Below are 14,708 nucleotides of genomic sequence, written 5' to 3' on the forward strand. Positions count from 1 at the left end.
AGTAGCTGAGGCTGTCCATGAACCCCAATCCTCTAGTCTCAGCCTCACAAATGCTGGGATTAGAAGTGTGCACCACCATGCCCAGCTATTTTTTATTTTAAAACAGAGTCTCCCTAAATCGCTGAGCCTGGCTGTGAATCTGTGATCCTCCTCCCAAGTACTGGGATTATCGGCATGGGCCACGTACTCCTGGCTGCCTTTTAAGAATTTTTAAACCTCAGAAAAATTGAATGAATAGAATAACAAGCCCCTATGTACATTTTACCTCAGTGCACCAGTTTTTAATATTTTGCTCTTTTCGTCTTCCGTTCTGTGGCTCCTCCACGCTCTTCCTGTCTCCCTCTCTGGAGTGAGTCAGGGCTGATCCTGCAGGGATGGAGCAGGTCTCCTCACCAAGCTTTCACACCTGACTCCTGGGTCCTTTTGCTGTGTCCATATCACTCTTTGTACATTTCCTGACTCTCTGGCACAGATGTTTCAGGTTCAACCTATAGTTTCCCCTCCCTGGACCTGAAATAAAATATTTCTCCAAGAATGTCTGGTTCCATTTAAAAGCCTAGATTTGGCAGGGAATGTGGCACGTGCCTTCAGTCTCAGTGACTTGGTAGGCAGGCTGCACAGTCACAACGTTGAAGGCAATCCTCTGTCTTGACATCCCAAGAACTGGGATTACAAGCATGCACCACTGTGCTCAGCTTGGCTTAAACTCTTAAAACTATTTATTCGAGCCAAGCATGGTGGTGGATGCCTGTAATCCCAGTATTTGGGAGACTGAGACTGGATGACAGATTAGAGACCAGCCTCAGCAATTTAGTGAGTCCCTCAGGAACTTAGTGAGACCCTGTTTCAAAATAAAAACATAAAATAGGGATATAGTTCAGAAATAGAATGCCCCTGGGTTCAATCCTCAGTACAGGGGAAAAGAATTATTTATTCGATGACGTTTTTCCCTATACAGCCGAGGGGCTTAAGGTGACTCCCTAGCTCTAGAGATTTAGTCCCATTACCTCGGAAGCTCATATAATGTAAAGACACAGCAGGGTAGTAATGTTACCTCTGTTTTGCAAAGATTGCCTCTGCTAACCCTAAGCCATTTTAGAACTGGTTGCTTATGCTTATGTATGAGTTTTCTCTTTTTTCTTTTTTCTTTTTTCTTTTTTTTTTTTTTTTTTCCGGGTCTAGGGATGGAACCCAGGGGCCTTCGACCTCTGGGCTACATTCCCTGCCCTATTTTTTATTCTTTATTTTGAAACAGGGTCTCACTGAGTTGCAGAGGGCCACAAACTGCAATCCTCATAGTCTCAGCCTCCCAAATGCTGGGATTACAAACGTGTGTCACCACGCCCGGCATGTATGCTTTTCTGACCTGTAGTAGATAGTCACTTATAGAAAGTGACGTGAGCTAAACGTGGTGCCGCGCGCTTGTAATCCCCGCGCTTAGGAGGTAGAGACGGGAGGATGGCGCAGGTTCGAAGCCCCCCTCGCTGGCTTAAGAGACCCTGTTTCCAAATAAAAAAATATAAAATATAAAATAGGTCTGGGAATGTAGCCTGGAGGTAGAAGGGTTTCCAGGAACCCCAGTACCATAAAGAAAGAAAGAAAGAAAAAGAAAGAAAGGAAGAAAGAAAGAAAGAAAGAAAGAGAAAAGAAGAGGAGAGAAGAGAGAGGAGAGAGAGAGAGAGAGAGAGAGAGAGAGAGAGAGAGAGAGAGAGAGAAAGAAGGAAGGAGGGAGGAAGAGAGGGAAAGGAAGGAAGGAAGGAAAGAAGGAGGCATGATGTGATTTTTTTTTTTAAATAAACAGGGTCTCCAAAAAGCCTAGGGAAATGAAAGGGAAAAAAAGCAAAAAGATTTCACTAAAATATACAGCAGCAAGACTACATGAAAAAGGAGTTCTTCTGGAAATCGAGGACCTACAAGTGAATCAGTGAGTAGTTATCTTTTTATTTTGTCTTATATGTTAACTTTTAAATATTTGCATTTATCACATCTTTTTTGTTTTGTTTTTTTTTCAAATATTTTTATTTTTATTTTTTATTGGTGCACTGTATTCATATATCATAGTGGGATACAAACTTTTGTAGACATACATGCACACATCGCCCAGTCAGCCCCCACCCGATCCCCACCCCATTCTCTCCCCATCCCTCCTTCCCATGCTTGGCTTAGTGGTTGACATCTAGTATTATAGCAATTTATACAAAATTAAAAATGATAATCTCACATAACAGTTTCATTTGTCTGATACCAAGCTTTTGATGACTTAAAGATAACATTTCAATATTTCCTTTTGCTTTCTTTCTTACCAGAGAATATTTTTTTCTATTTTTTAGGTGAAACTATCATATATTTATATATTTATTTTTCAGAAAAAAATCTATCCTAATATGGAATATGGATTCTAGATACCCAAAACGATCTTGAAAAAGAACAAAGCTAGAAGATATATATTTTCTGATTTCAAACCATATAAAGCTACAATAATTGAAACAGTGTAGTACTGTTCTAAAGGCAGATATATAAACCATTGGAGTTAAATACAAGCCTAGAGCTAAATTCTTCCCTATATTGTCAAGTTATTTTTGACAAGGTTTCCACGAACATTTGGTGGTGGAAATAATAATCTTTTAACTAAATATTGTTGAAAATTAATAATTACATGAAAAAGAATAAAATTGGACCCTTACCTAATCCCATATACAAGTATTAACTCAAAATAGATAAAAGACCTAAATATAAATCTTAAGACTATAAACTTTTAGAAGAAAATCTGGGTCATATAACCTCACAACATTGAAATTGGCAGTGATTTCTTGGATATGATTTCAATGGCACAGGCAACAGAAGAGTATACAAACTCCCTAAAAAATAAAAAAAATTGTATATCCAAAGACAGTGTAAACAGTTAAAAGTTACTAATAGAATTGGATAAAATATTTCCAAATGCTATATCTGAAGGTATATTAATATTCCAACTAGAAATCCTAAAAATTAACAACAATAAAGGCAAACAATACAATTTAGAGATAGGTAAAAGACTAACATAAATAATGAATCTCCACAGATAACCAATCTTAGTTGTCTGTTGGATGGAAAATCTTGTTTCTCTGGTTCTGGTGTGTGTTACCTATTTCTTCTTTGTAGTTAATCTCTGAGTATTTTCTCTAGCGCTGGTTTTGAAGACATAAATTCCTTCAGTTTCTGTTTGTCATGGAAGCTTCTTATTTTTCCATCTAATTTGATAGAAAGTTTTGCTGGGTAGAAAAATTTTTGGCTGGAAGTTGTTTTCTTTCAGAGTTTGGAATATGTTACTCCAAGCCCTTCTGGCTCTCATGACTCGGTTTGGGAAGTCTGGAGTGATTCTAATTGGTTTGCCTCTGAATGTCACTTGGCCCTTTGGCCCTTTGTTTTTGTTGCCTTTAAGATTCTCTGCTTGGCTTCCACATTGGTCATTTTGACAATTATGTGCCGTGGGAATCCTCTTCTCCGATCCTGTCTAAAGGGAGTTCTATAAGTTTCCTGGATCTGTGTATCAACCTCTTGCTCTATGTTTGGAAAATTTTCTGCTATTACTTCCTTGAAGAGATTGTTGATCCCTTTAGTTTCACTTTCTTTTCCCTCCTCTATTCCAGTTATTCTTAGGTTAGCTCTCTTAAAATGGGCCCATATTTCTTCAATGTCAGATTCCTGTTGTTGGATATTTTTTCCTAGATTAGAAACTATGCGTTCATTTTTGGAATGATCATCTTCTAAGAGCGAGATTCTGTTCTCCATGTGGTCTAATCGGTTGTTTGTGCTTTGAATTGAGGCCTTTACTTCATTAATTGCATCCTTTATCTCTTTTTGGCTCTCTCTGAGTTCTTTTCGAAGCACCTCTATTATTTCTACAGTTATTTTCCTGATTTGATCTTCTGGAAATCTCTGATTTTCTGTTTTATCAGGTTCTGATGTTGTGGGGTTGTGGGCATTCATTGCTTCAGTGTTATTCCTCTTTCCCATGATTTCGGAAGTTTGTGCCTTCTCTGGGTTCTTCCCTTGGGTCACTATGACTTCACTTAAGGTGCTCTGGATCTCGAGTCTGTAGTATCTCAGACCCCACTACTCCTTTACTGGGTTGTATCACAGAGTCTCCGACCCAGGGAGTCGATAGAGGCTGCTTTAAACTATGGGGGGTGCCAGGTTGCACGTTCTCCTATGGTGTGATATCTCTGCCACCGCCACTCCCCCACTGGGTCAAGTCCCAGGGAGTACAGTACTGGGATTTCTCCTCTGTGGCCCGTAATTTGACTCACTGTTCTTGAGTTCGCAGATGTAGCTGTACTGGACTCGGTGAATTCGCTGCTGCTGCTGCTGCTGCTGCCGCCGGTGGCAATATGGCGCCGCTGCTACGCCCTCAGCCGTGAGGCTGGCTTATTTCTTCTTGGTTTTGAGTTCCACTCTGAGTCCCTGCAGCGTGTGCTGAGCTCAGCCACTGGGAGCTTTAGATGCTCCCTGCGCTGAAAAATCCCGCCTGGCTGTTCCACAGCGGCTTACCTCGGCTTGCTGTTGCCATCCGGTGAATTCGCCGCTGCCGCCGGCAGTATGGCGTTGCTGCCGCGTCCTCGGGCGTGAGGCCGGTGTATCTCCTCTGTGGCTCTGAGCTCTCTTCTCAGTCCGCTTTCTCTCTGGAGCCTGGTGATTTTTTTGTTTCTCTGGTGATGGTGTTTTCTGGCTATGAAAGGTGCTGATTTTGTGGTAATGGAGATTGGTTGTTAGCGGGGCTCTTAAGCCCCGCTTTTCTCGGTCGCCATCTTCCCGGAAGTCCATTTATCACATCTTTATCTTTTTTATTTCTCTCTGTCTTTTTTTTTTTTTTTTTCGGGTCTGGGGATGGAATCCAGGGGCATTTGACCTCCGAGCTACACCCCTTGCCCTATTTTTTAGTCTTTATTTTGAAACTTGGTCTCACTGAGTTGCAGAGGGCCTCACTAAGGAGCTGAGGCTGTCTGTGAACCACGATCCTCCAGGTCTCAGCCTCCCAAATGCTGGGATTACGAGCGTGCGCCACTATGCCCGGCTTCTTTATTTCTCTTTACCCGTGGCCACTGTCATAAAAAAGAAAGTATTTTCTCAGAGGTAGAATGCCCCTGGGTTTAATCCCCAGTGCCACAATCAATCAATAAGTACATTTTTTGTTTTTCTGATTCTAACATATATATTTATTATTAAAACTTGAAAAATAATGATAAAGCAAAAAGGAAAAAAAAAAACACTTGTAATCCCATAAGTCAGAGATAACCACTGGAGTCATTTTAGTGTATTTTCTTCCATGCCCCTGTTCACATGAAGACTGTGTGTCTTCCTGCTTACTCAATCTACCTACCTATTATTTTACGTAAGTTAATATGGTATTGCTTACTGTAATGTATTCAATTTTTTTTGTAGTGGTATTAGAGATTAAACCCAGAGGCATCCTATCTTACAGCCATGTCCCCAGCCCTTTTTATTTTTTGTTTTGCAACATGCTTCCTACATTGCTGAGGTTACCCTTGAACCTGCCATCCTCCTGTCTCAGCCTCCCAAGTACTAATAACAGGCATGCGCCGCTACACCTGGTTCGTAATTTTTGAAAACATCTTTTTTGTATATGTTTGCAATCCCAGCATTTGGGAGGCTGAGACAGGACAGACAGCCTTAGTGAGGTCCTTTGCAACTCAATGAAACCCTGTTTCAAAATCAAGAATAAACATATACAAACAAACATATACAAACATCTTGTTTTTATATGTGGTACTGGATTACAAACCCATGAAACAGGGTCTCACTAAGTAGCTGAGGCTGGCTTTAAACTGCAGTCCTCTTGTCTCAGCCTCCCAAGTACTGGGGCTATAGACGTGCCCCACTGCATCTGGTGAATGCTTTTTTTTTAAAGCATACTGGGAATAGAACTCATAGGCATTCATTATACCTCCAAGATATACTCCAAGCCCTATTTTTTGTATTTATTTTTGTATTACTGGGGATAGAACCCAGGGATATTCTACCTCCAAGCTGCAAACCAGACCTATTTTTTATTCTTTTTTTTTTTTTTTTTTTTGGTGGTGGTACTGGGGGTGGAACCCAGGGGCCTTCTACCTCCAGGCTACATTCCCAGACCTATTTTATATTTTATTTGGAAACAGAGTCTCTTAAACTAGCTGAGGCGTAAGAACCTGCATGATCCTCCTGTCTCAGCCTCCCAAGCGTGGGGATTACAAACATGTGCCACCACCCCATCTTTTATTCTTTATTTTGAAACCGGGTCTCACTGAGTTGAAAAGGGCCTCACTACATAGCTGAGGCTCTCTGAGAACCCAGATCCTCCTATCTCAGCCTCCTGAATGCTGGATTACAAGCATGCGTCACTATGCCTGCCCTTTTTTTTTTTTTTTTTTTTTTTTTTTTTAATTTTGAAACAAGGTCTTACCACATTTTGGAGGACCTCACTAAGTAGCCAAGGCTGTCTCAAAATGACAATCCTCCCATTTCTGCCTCCCAAGTACTAGGATTACAAGCATGCACCACCACACCTGACTGCATCTTTTTAATGGCTACATAATATTCCCTATTTTAACCTTTTGTAGAACACATTAACTAATATTACTTGTATATTGTTACACGTATGATAACATCTTTATATGTAAATCTTTTTTTTTTTTTTTTTTGGTGGAACCCAGAGACTTTCTACCTCTGGGCTATACTCCCAGACCTTTTTTATATTTTATTTGGAAACAGGGTCTCACTAAGTTGCTGAGAGCCTCACTAAGTAGCTGAGGCTGGCTTCAGACCCATGCGATCCTCCTGTCTCAGCCTCCCAAGTGTGGGGATAAGCGTGCGCCACCACGCCTGGCTCTGTATGTAAATCTTTGATCCTACTTTAGGTTGTGTGTGTGTGAGAGTGGTACTGGGGATGGAACCTTGGTGTGTTCTGCCTCCAAGCTACATCCTCAGTACTATTTTTTATTCTTTATTTTGAACTGGGGTCTCACTGAGTTGCAAAGGGCCTCACTAAGTACTGAGGCTGTCCGCAAACCTGTGATCCTCCTGTCTCAGCCTCCCAAGTACTAGGGTTACAAGTGTGCACCACAACACCCGGCTCTTGGGGAGATTTTTGTTTGTGTGTGTGTGTGTGTGTGTGTGTGTGTGTGTGTGTGTGTGTGTGTGTACCAATAAACCAAACCCTCAGCCCTTTTAAAAAAAATTTTTTAAGCTAAGCTGGGCATATTGTCACATGCTTATAATCCAATATTTGGGAGGCTGAGATAGAATGATCACAGATTCACAGCCAGTTTCAGCAACTTAGCAAGGTTTCTGCAACTTAGTAAGACCCTGTTTCAAAATAAAAAAGAAAGCCAGGCATGGTAGCGAATACTTGTAATCCCACTACTTGGGAGACCGAGACAGGAAGTTCACATCGTGGCCAGCCTTAGCTACTTAGGCCCTCTGCAACTTAGTGAAACCATTTCAAAATAAAGAATAAAATAGGGCCGGGGATGTAACGTGGAGGTAGAATGCCTGAGTTTAATCCTTAGTAGTACAAAAAAAGTTTTCTTTTTTAGATCGGATCTTACTAAGTTGCTGAGGTTAGCCTCAAACCTGCAATCCTTCTGTCTCAGCCTTCCACGTACTGAGATTACAGGTGTGCACCCCCATGCTGTGCTCTGGAAGTTTTTCATCTTGCAAAACTCTGTACCCATTAAATAGCAACTCCCCACTTCCTCCTCCTGCCAGCATCTGGCAACCACCATGTCACTTTTCCATTCCTTTGACGTTGACTACTTTAGTTACCTCCTGTAAGTGAAATTAAATGCAGCTTTCTTCTGTTGCTGACTCATTTCACTTAGCATAATGTTCTCAAGGTTCATCCGTGTGACAGGATTTCCTTCAGTTTAAGGCTGAGTAATGTTCTGTCGCGTGGTACGCGTCACAGTTTGTTTATCCATTCGTCTTGTTGGTGGACACATATGTTGTTTTCCACATCTTGGCTATTGTGAAAAGCACTGCAACAAACACTGGTGTGTAAGTATCGCTTTGTGATCCTGTTTTCAGTTCCTTGTGTCTGTACCCAGTACTGAGATTGCTGATCATAGGTAGTTCTGCTTTAAAATTTTTGAGGAAGCTAGGCATGGTGGCGTGCACCTTTGATTACAAGGTTTGGGAGGCCAAGTCAGGAGGATGACAGGTTCAAGGCCAGCCTCAGCAACTTAACAAGACCCTATTTCAAAATAAAATAGGGCTAGGAGTGTAGGTCAGAGATAAAATGTCCCTGGGTTCAATCCCCTATACCACAAAAAGGAAAAAAAAAAATTCTTTTTGAGGAGCTATCATAGTGTTTTCCACAGTGTTGAATAAAATTTTAAACTCTTACACATAGCCTCAAAATATTTCCAAGCCAGGTGTGGTGGCACTCGCCTGTAAACCCAGTACTTGGGAGGCTGAGACAGGAGGATCACAGTTTGCAGCCAGCCTTAGCAACTTAGTGAAACCCTATTTCAGAATAAAAGATAAAATAGGAGCTGGGTGTGGTGGTGCACGCTTGTAATCCCAGCATTTGGAGGCTGAGACAGAAGGATCATAGTCTGTGCCCAGGCTCAGCTATTTAGTGAAACCCTTTGCAACTCAGTGAGACTCTGTTTCAAAATAAAGAATAAAAAATAGGGCTGGGTGTGTAGCTCGAAGGTAGACTGCCCCTGGATTCCGTCCCCAGTACTGCAAAAAATAAAGGTTGGGGTGTCTAGCTCAGAGATAGAATGTCCCTGGGTTCAACCCCTAGCACCAAGATGGATGGATAGATAAATAGAGCTGAGGGTATAGCCAGAGTTAGAATGCCCTTGGGTTCAATCCCCTGTACCAAAAAAAAAAAGGAAAAAAATTTTTTATTAGTATCTAAAATATATTTCCTTGGCATCACTGAATGAGATGATTTTTGATGTTTTTAATAGTTAAAATATTCTTTGATATTGATTTGAGGGTTGTTGTTTTTTTTTGTTTTTTTTTTTTTGGTGGCAGTACTGGGGTTGGAACCCAGGGGCATTCTACCTCCAAGCTGTGCCCCAGCCCTATTTTTTATTCTTTATTTTGAAACAGTGTCTCACTGAGTTGCAAAGGGCCTCTCTAAGTAGATGAGGTATCCGAGAACCCGGATCCTCCTGTCTAAGCCTTCCAAGTACTGGGATTACAAGCATGCACCACCATGTCCAGCAATTTGCGTTGTTTTGATTTCTCATTAGGGTGTTTGAGTTTTGGGAGGTTTTATTGTTTTTTTGTTTATGTGTTTTATGGTATTGAGGATTGAACCCAGGGCTTTGTACGTGCTAGGAAAGTGCTCTACCATTGAACTACATCCCCAGCCCCAAACAGATATCATTAAGAAATAATTTATAGCCAACTGTGGTAGCACATGCTTATCATCCCAATACTTGAGAGTCTGAGACAGGAGGATTACAGGTTCAAGGACAGCCTGAGCAAGTAGTGAGACTTTCATTAACCTATGGAGACTCTGTTTCAAAATAAAAATAAAAAGCGGGGGTGGTGACAGACACTTGTAATCCTAGTACTTGAGAGGCTGAGATAGGGGGATCAGGGATTCAAAGCCAGTCTTGGCAACTTAGACTCTGAACAACTTAATGAGACCCTGTTTCCAAATAAGAAGTAAAATCAGGCTAGTGATGTAGCTTGGAAGTAGAATCCTTCTGGGTTCATTCCCCAGTACCCCACCCCAAGTAAAAATAAAAATAAAGCTGGGCGTGGTGGCACAAGCTTGTAATCCTAGTACTTGGGAGGCTGAGACAGGAGGATCACAGGTTCATGGCCAGCCTCAGCTACTTAGTGAGGCCTCCACCCTCATGAGACCAGTTTCAAAATAAAGAATTAAAAAAAAAAAAACCAGGGCTGGGGGTAGCTTGGAGGTAGAATGCCCCTGAGTTCAACCCCCAGTTCCACAATACATACATACATACATACATACATGCATACATACATGCATACACACACTATAATAAAAATAAAAAATAGGGCTGGGGATGCCTCTTTAAGGTAGAATGCCCCTGGGTTCAGCCCACAGTACAAAAATAAGAAAGAAAGAACTTACAAGGTCTCCACTTGAATAAAACATACATCTCAGTGCATGGATTTTGTCAGTTCTTTTTTATTGTGTGTGTGTGTGTCTGGTTCTGAGGAATGAATCCCGGTGCGTTCTATCTCTGAGCTATACCCCCAGCACTTACAATTTTTTATTTTGAAACAGAGGGCCTCACTAAGTTGCTGAGGCTGGCCTTGAACCTGTGATCCTCCAGCCTCAGCCTCTCAAGTACTGGGATTATAAGTGCGTGCCACCATGCCTGGCTTGTGAGCTCTCTTTTAACTTCTTGATATGACTTCCTTTGCTTTCTTTGTGGTCTTCAGCTCTATTCATAATAGGTCATTTCATTCCACAGCTGAGTTCTGGGAATCAAGGGTGATGTTCTGGAAACTGGGGTGTTCACCTGGGTAGCGGCATAATCCCTCTCTCTTAGTAATGCCATAGGATTTCCTGGTGTGTGATTTATGGAGAACAAGTGATACCATAATAGCAATTGGTCCTTGTTTTTTGTTGTGTGTGTATTTATTTATTTATTTATTTATTTTGCGGGTGGAACCCAGGGGCATTTAACTTCCGAGCTATACCCCCTGCCCTATTTTTTATTCTTTATTTTGAGACAGGGTCTCACTAAGTCACTGAGGGCCTCACTAAGTAGCTGAGGCTGTCCACAAACTACGATCCTCCAGTCTCAGCCTCCCGAATGCTGGGATTACAAGCGTGCGCCACCACGCCCGCTCTTGTTTTGTTTTGTTTTTGAGGTACTGGGGATGGAACCCAGGGACATTCTACCTCCGAGCCACACCTCCAGCCCTATTTTTTATTTTTATTTTTGAAACAGGGTCTCACTAAGTTGCAGAGAGCCTTGCTAAATAGCTGCGAATGTGTACTCAGTATATTTAATTATACGGCACCTACTCTTTCCAGAAAGCCTCTCTTTGGGTTCTTTTTACTGACTCCCTTTAGTTTACTTACTCCTTTCCCCCAGTCCTCACCCATGTGCGCATTCAGACCCACAAGCTCTCCTCCCTCCTTTTTCCTTCTTTTTTTCTTGTTACCAAGTTGCAGCAGTAGCCACATGGGAGGCCAAGAGAATTTTCTGCTGTGACCCAACAGAGGCCACTAACACATTCCCAGGGCTCCTGGTCGTTAGACAGCAGGTGCTGTGGGCGAGGCCCCATCCTCCTCCAGGTCCCATGGCAGAGGGTGCAGAGGAGTGGCGTTCCCACGTGCACAGCCTCCTGTAGAACACTGGACCTGGACCTTCTACTCTTTAGCCTGTGAAGACTTGATTCGTCCCCATTCCCCCATTTCACAGAGCATCGTTACCCTAGAAAATAAAAGACACACCCCTTATGATGTTATGTTTCAACAGGTTTAAGAATGTTATCTTTGAAATCAGTCCAACAGAAGAAGTTGGAGACTTTGAAGTGAAAGCCAAGTTCATGGGCGTTCAGATGGAGACGTTCATGCTGCATTATCAGGTGGGTATGCACCGGGCAGCACTGAGAGCTCTGTCTAGGTGGTTCTCGTGGTGGGAGAAGGAGATCACATCCCTTCAGGGAAAGCTGTCCATGTTCAGCAGCTGCAGGGAAGACGCTGAGGGCTTCGAGGGCTTGCTCTGACCGTGCCTTCCTGAGCGCATCCCAGGACCTGAGTCTTCAGGAGGCGTCGGTATTGCATTGCTTTGAGTTGCTGCTAAATGAAGCAGATTTCTCAGACTCATGGAGGGCCTCGGCCCGAGTGTTTATAGCACAGTTCTGTCAGCCTAATTCATAGCTTAGAATCTTCTCCCCCTCATTTTGATTTGATATAGGTACAAAAGTTCGATATATTTCATTTCTGACAAGTGTGTATAGATGCTCATTTGTAAACAGAATCCCATTTTGTTTAATTATTTATTTTTTGTGGTACTGGGGGTGGAACCCAGGGGCTTTTCTACCTCCAGGCTATACTTCCAGACCTATTTTATACTTTATTGGAAACAGGGTCTCACTAAGTTGCTGAGAGCCTCCCAACTGCAGGGATCACAAGCGTGTGCCACCACGCTCAGCAGAATCCCATTTTAAATTTAAAGACAACTCTGTAGTGAAACATAATTATCTTTGTGTGTGTGTGTGAGACTCACAATTGAATCAGGGGCATTCTACCTCTGAGCCACACTCCAAGCCCTTTTTATTTACTTATTTATTTTTAAACAAGGTCTCACTAGGTTGTTGAGAGTCTTACTGCATTGTTGAGACTGGCCTTGAACCTGTGATCCTCCTAGCTCAGCCTCCCAGGTCCTGGAATTATAGTCATGCACCACCATGCTTGTTGACTCCTCTTTTTTTTTTTTTTTTTTTTTTTGGCGGTTCTGGGGATGGAACCCAGGGGCATTTAATCTCCAAGCTACACCCCAGCCCCATTTTTTATTCCTTATTTTGAAACAGGATCTTACTAAGTTATGAAGAGCCTCACTAAGTAGCTGAGGATGTGTCAGTGAACCATGATCCTCCGGTCTCAGCCTCCCAAATGCTGGGATTATAAGCATGCACCACCACGCTCGGCTCTGACTCCTCTTTTTCTTTTGAAGTATCTAATATTTATGCTTCAAAAAATTATCAGGCGAGGCATGGTGGCACACACTTGTAATCCCAGCATTTGGGAGGCTGAAACAGGAGGATCATGGTTCAAGGACAGCCTCAGCTATTTAGTGAGGCCCTTTGCAACTCAGTGAGACCCTGTTTCCAAATAAAGAATAAAAAATAAAGCTGGGGGGTTGTAGCGGTAGAATGCCTCTGGATTCCATCCCCAATACTGTAAAAATAAATAAATAAACAAATAAATAAGAAGTGACTTGGTGATGCACATAGCTAAAGTATTTCCATTTTAAAAAGACCCACATCCCAGGCGTGGTGGTACACACTTTTAATCCCAGCATTCGGGAGGCTAAGACAGGAGGATCTGAGTTCACTGCCAGCCTCCGCAACTTAGTGAGGGCCTGCTTCAAAATAAAGGGAAAAAAAAATGGGGCTGGGGGTTTAGCTCAGAGGTACAATGCCCCTGGGTTCTATCCCCAGAACTGCAAAAAAGAAAAAAAAGAACTGCCTGCTGCACCACAACGCCTGTAGCTGGGCGACAGGGCATGCTGGCCAAGGGGACCTTCTGACTTACTTGGTGTTAGGAGTTCGCGAACTGTGATCCTTCGGTCTCCGCCTCCCAAATGCTGGATTACAGGCGTGCGCCACCACGCCCCGCCGGCTGCAGCGGGCAGTTCTTCTGCTGGAAACCTTTTTGTCTCGCCCCGCTTCACATCTGGCACAGGAGGCGTGCCTCGTTTTTCTGGATCCTTCCTTACATTGTGTCCTTTCTTTTCTTGTTCCACCAACTTGATTGACTGTCAAAACATTTTGTGCTTTTTTTTTTTTTTTTTAAACAGGACCTGCTGCAGCTACAGTATGAAGGAGTTGCAGTCATGAAATTATTTGATAGGGCTAAAGTAAATGTCAACCTCCTGATCTTCCTTCTCAACAAAAAGTTCTACGGGAAGTAATTGATCATTTATTGCCAGCCCAGAAAGATGAAGAAAAGAAATACCTCCCGGCTTCTTTCTAGGATCCTTCTCTACTTATTGGAAGCAAAGACCCAACTGCAGTGACGCCTCAGTCGGATGCATCCCAATGCCCCATTTGTCCCTCTAATGGGACATTTGTTGCCCTTTTTTCATAGTGAAATTGTTTCAGGCTTAGTCTCACCCTTTGTTTTCTTTATTAATTAGGAAAGAGCGAAAACCCCTTATTGTTTTTATAGCCTTCAAGATGGCATTACTCTACTGTACGCTTTGGTGTTTTACTTAGCAATAAGGGTAGTGGGGTTCAGATTCTTGTTATTTAGAAGTGGAAGCTATTAGCACCAGTAACATAGACACACAGTTATAAGGTGAGGCTATCAACGGTTACTAGATTGTCATTTAAAGTGAATCTCCTTTCCATCTCATCACTAAAAGTGAAGGAGGTAAGGGGTTGCTTGATTCTTCTCATTCTGTTTTTCTTTGTAGGTCAGAGATAATACAAATCACCGTTCTGTGTTCAAATGAAATAGTTTCAGAAAAAAGGACATACTGTTTTTAAACTTCACTGTCAAATTGGAACAGTGCCATTAGTGCAGCCCCTCCCCAGCGATGGAAACGTCCCGCGGGTAATTAGGTAGATACAGAATGGCACCAGTCTGTTTATACTGGTGCACGGAGATGAACTGGGTCAGGAGACATTCCACCATGTCCCTACAGCAAGGAAGTGGGTTAACCCAGGTAGAAAGTAATTGTTCTCAAAACTGTTGTTTTTATGTCTTCAGAGTGCCTTATTAAAGCATAGATTTATATCTTAAATATGAGTGATAGGATTTTTAAAGATTTATATAATGCTTCAAAACCCTTTGAAATATTCTGAGAAAAGTTTTTTAATTGATTTATCTGTATATCTGAACTTTTAAATTTTTCTTATAGCTAAAACACTAGGATTTATCTGCAGGATTGCAGAAAGATAGTCCTGCCTTAAATAGCTAAGACAAAAACCAGCAAACCCATGTATACTTGAGATTAAAATAAAATTTCTTCCCATTTCTTTCTCTTCTT

General features: G+C 42.1%; 1 protein-coding gene across 1 annotated transcript in view; it reads left to right on the plus strand.

The window, feature by feature from the left end:
• Window positions 1-13,628, plus strand: part of IQGAP1 (IQ motif containing GTPase activating protein 1) — a gene marked incomplete at both ends in the record, with an annotated part of 127,793 nt that extends 114,165 nt beyond the window's left edge. The window contains 3 exons of the mRNA XM_080691744.1: window positions 1,802-1,924; window positions 11,469-11,577; window positions 13,515-13,628. Of these exons, the coding sequence (XP_080547870.1) occupies window positions 1,802-1,924; window positions 11,469-11,577; window positions 13,515-13,628 (346 nt within the window). The remainder of the gene's footprint in view (window positions 1-1,801; window positions 1,925-11,468; window positions 11,578-13,514) is intronic.
• Between the last annotated feature and the right edge of the window lie 1,080 nt (window positions 13,629-14,708).

This window comes from Muscardinus avellanarius (assembly GCF_963383645.1).
Source record: "Muscardinus avellanarius genome assembly, chromosome: 3".
Taxonomy (NCBI): Eukaryota; Metazoa; Chordata; class Mammalia; order Rodentia; family Gliridae; genus Muscardinus; species Muscardinus avellanarius.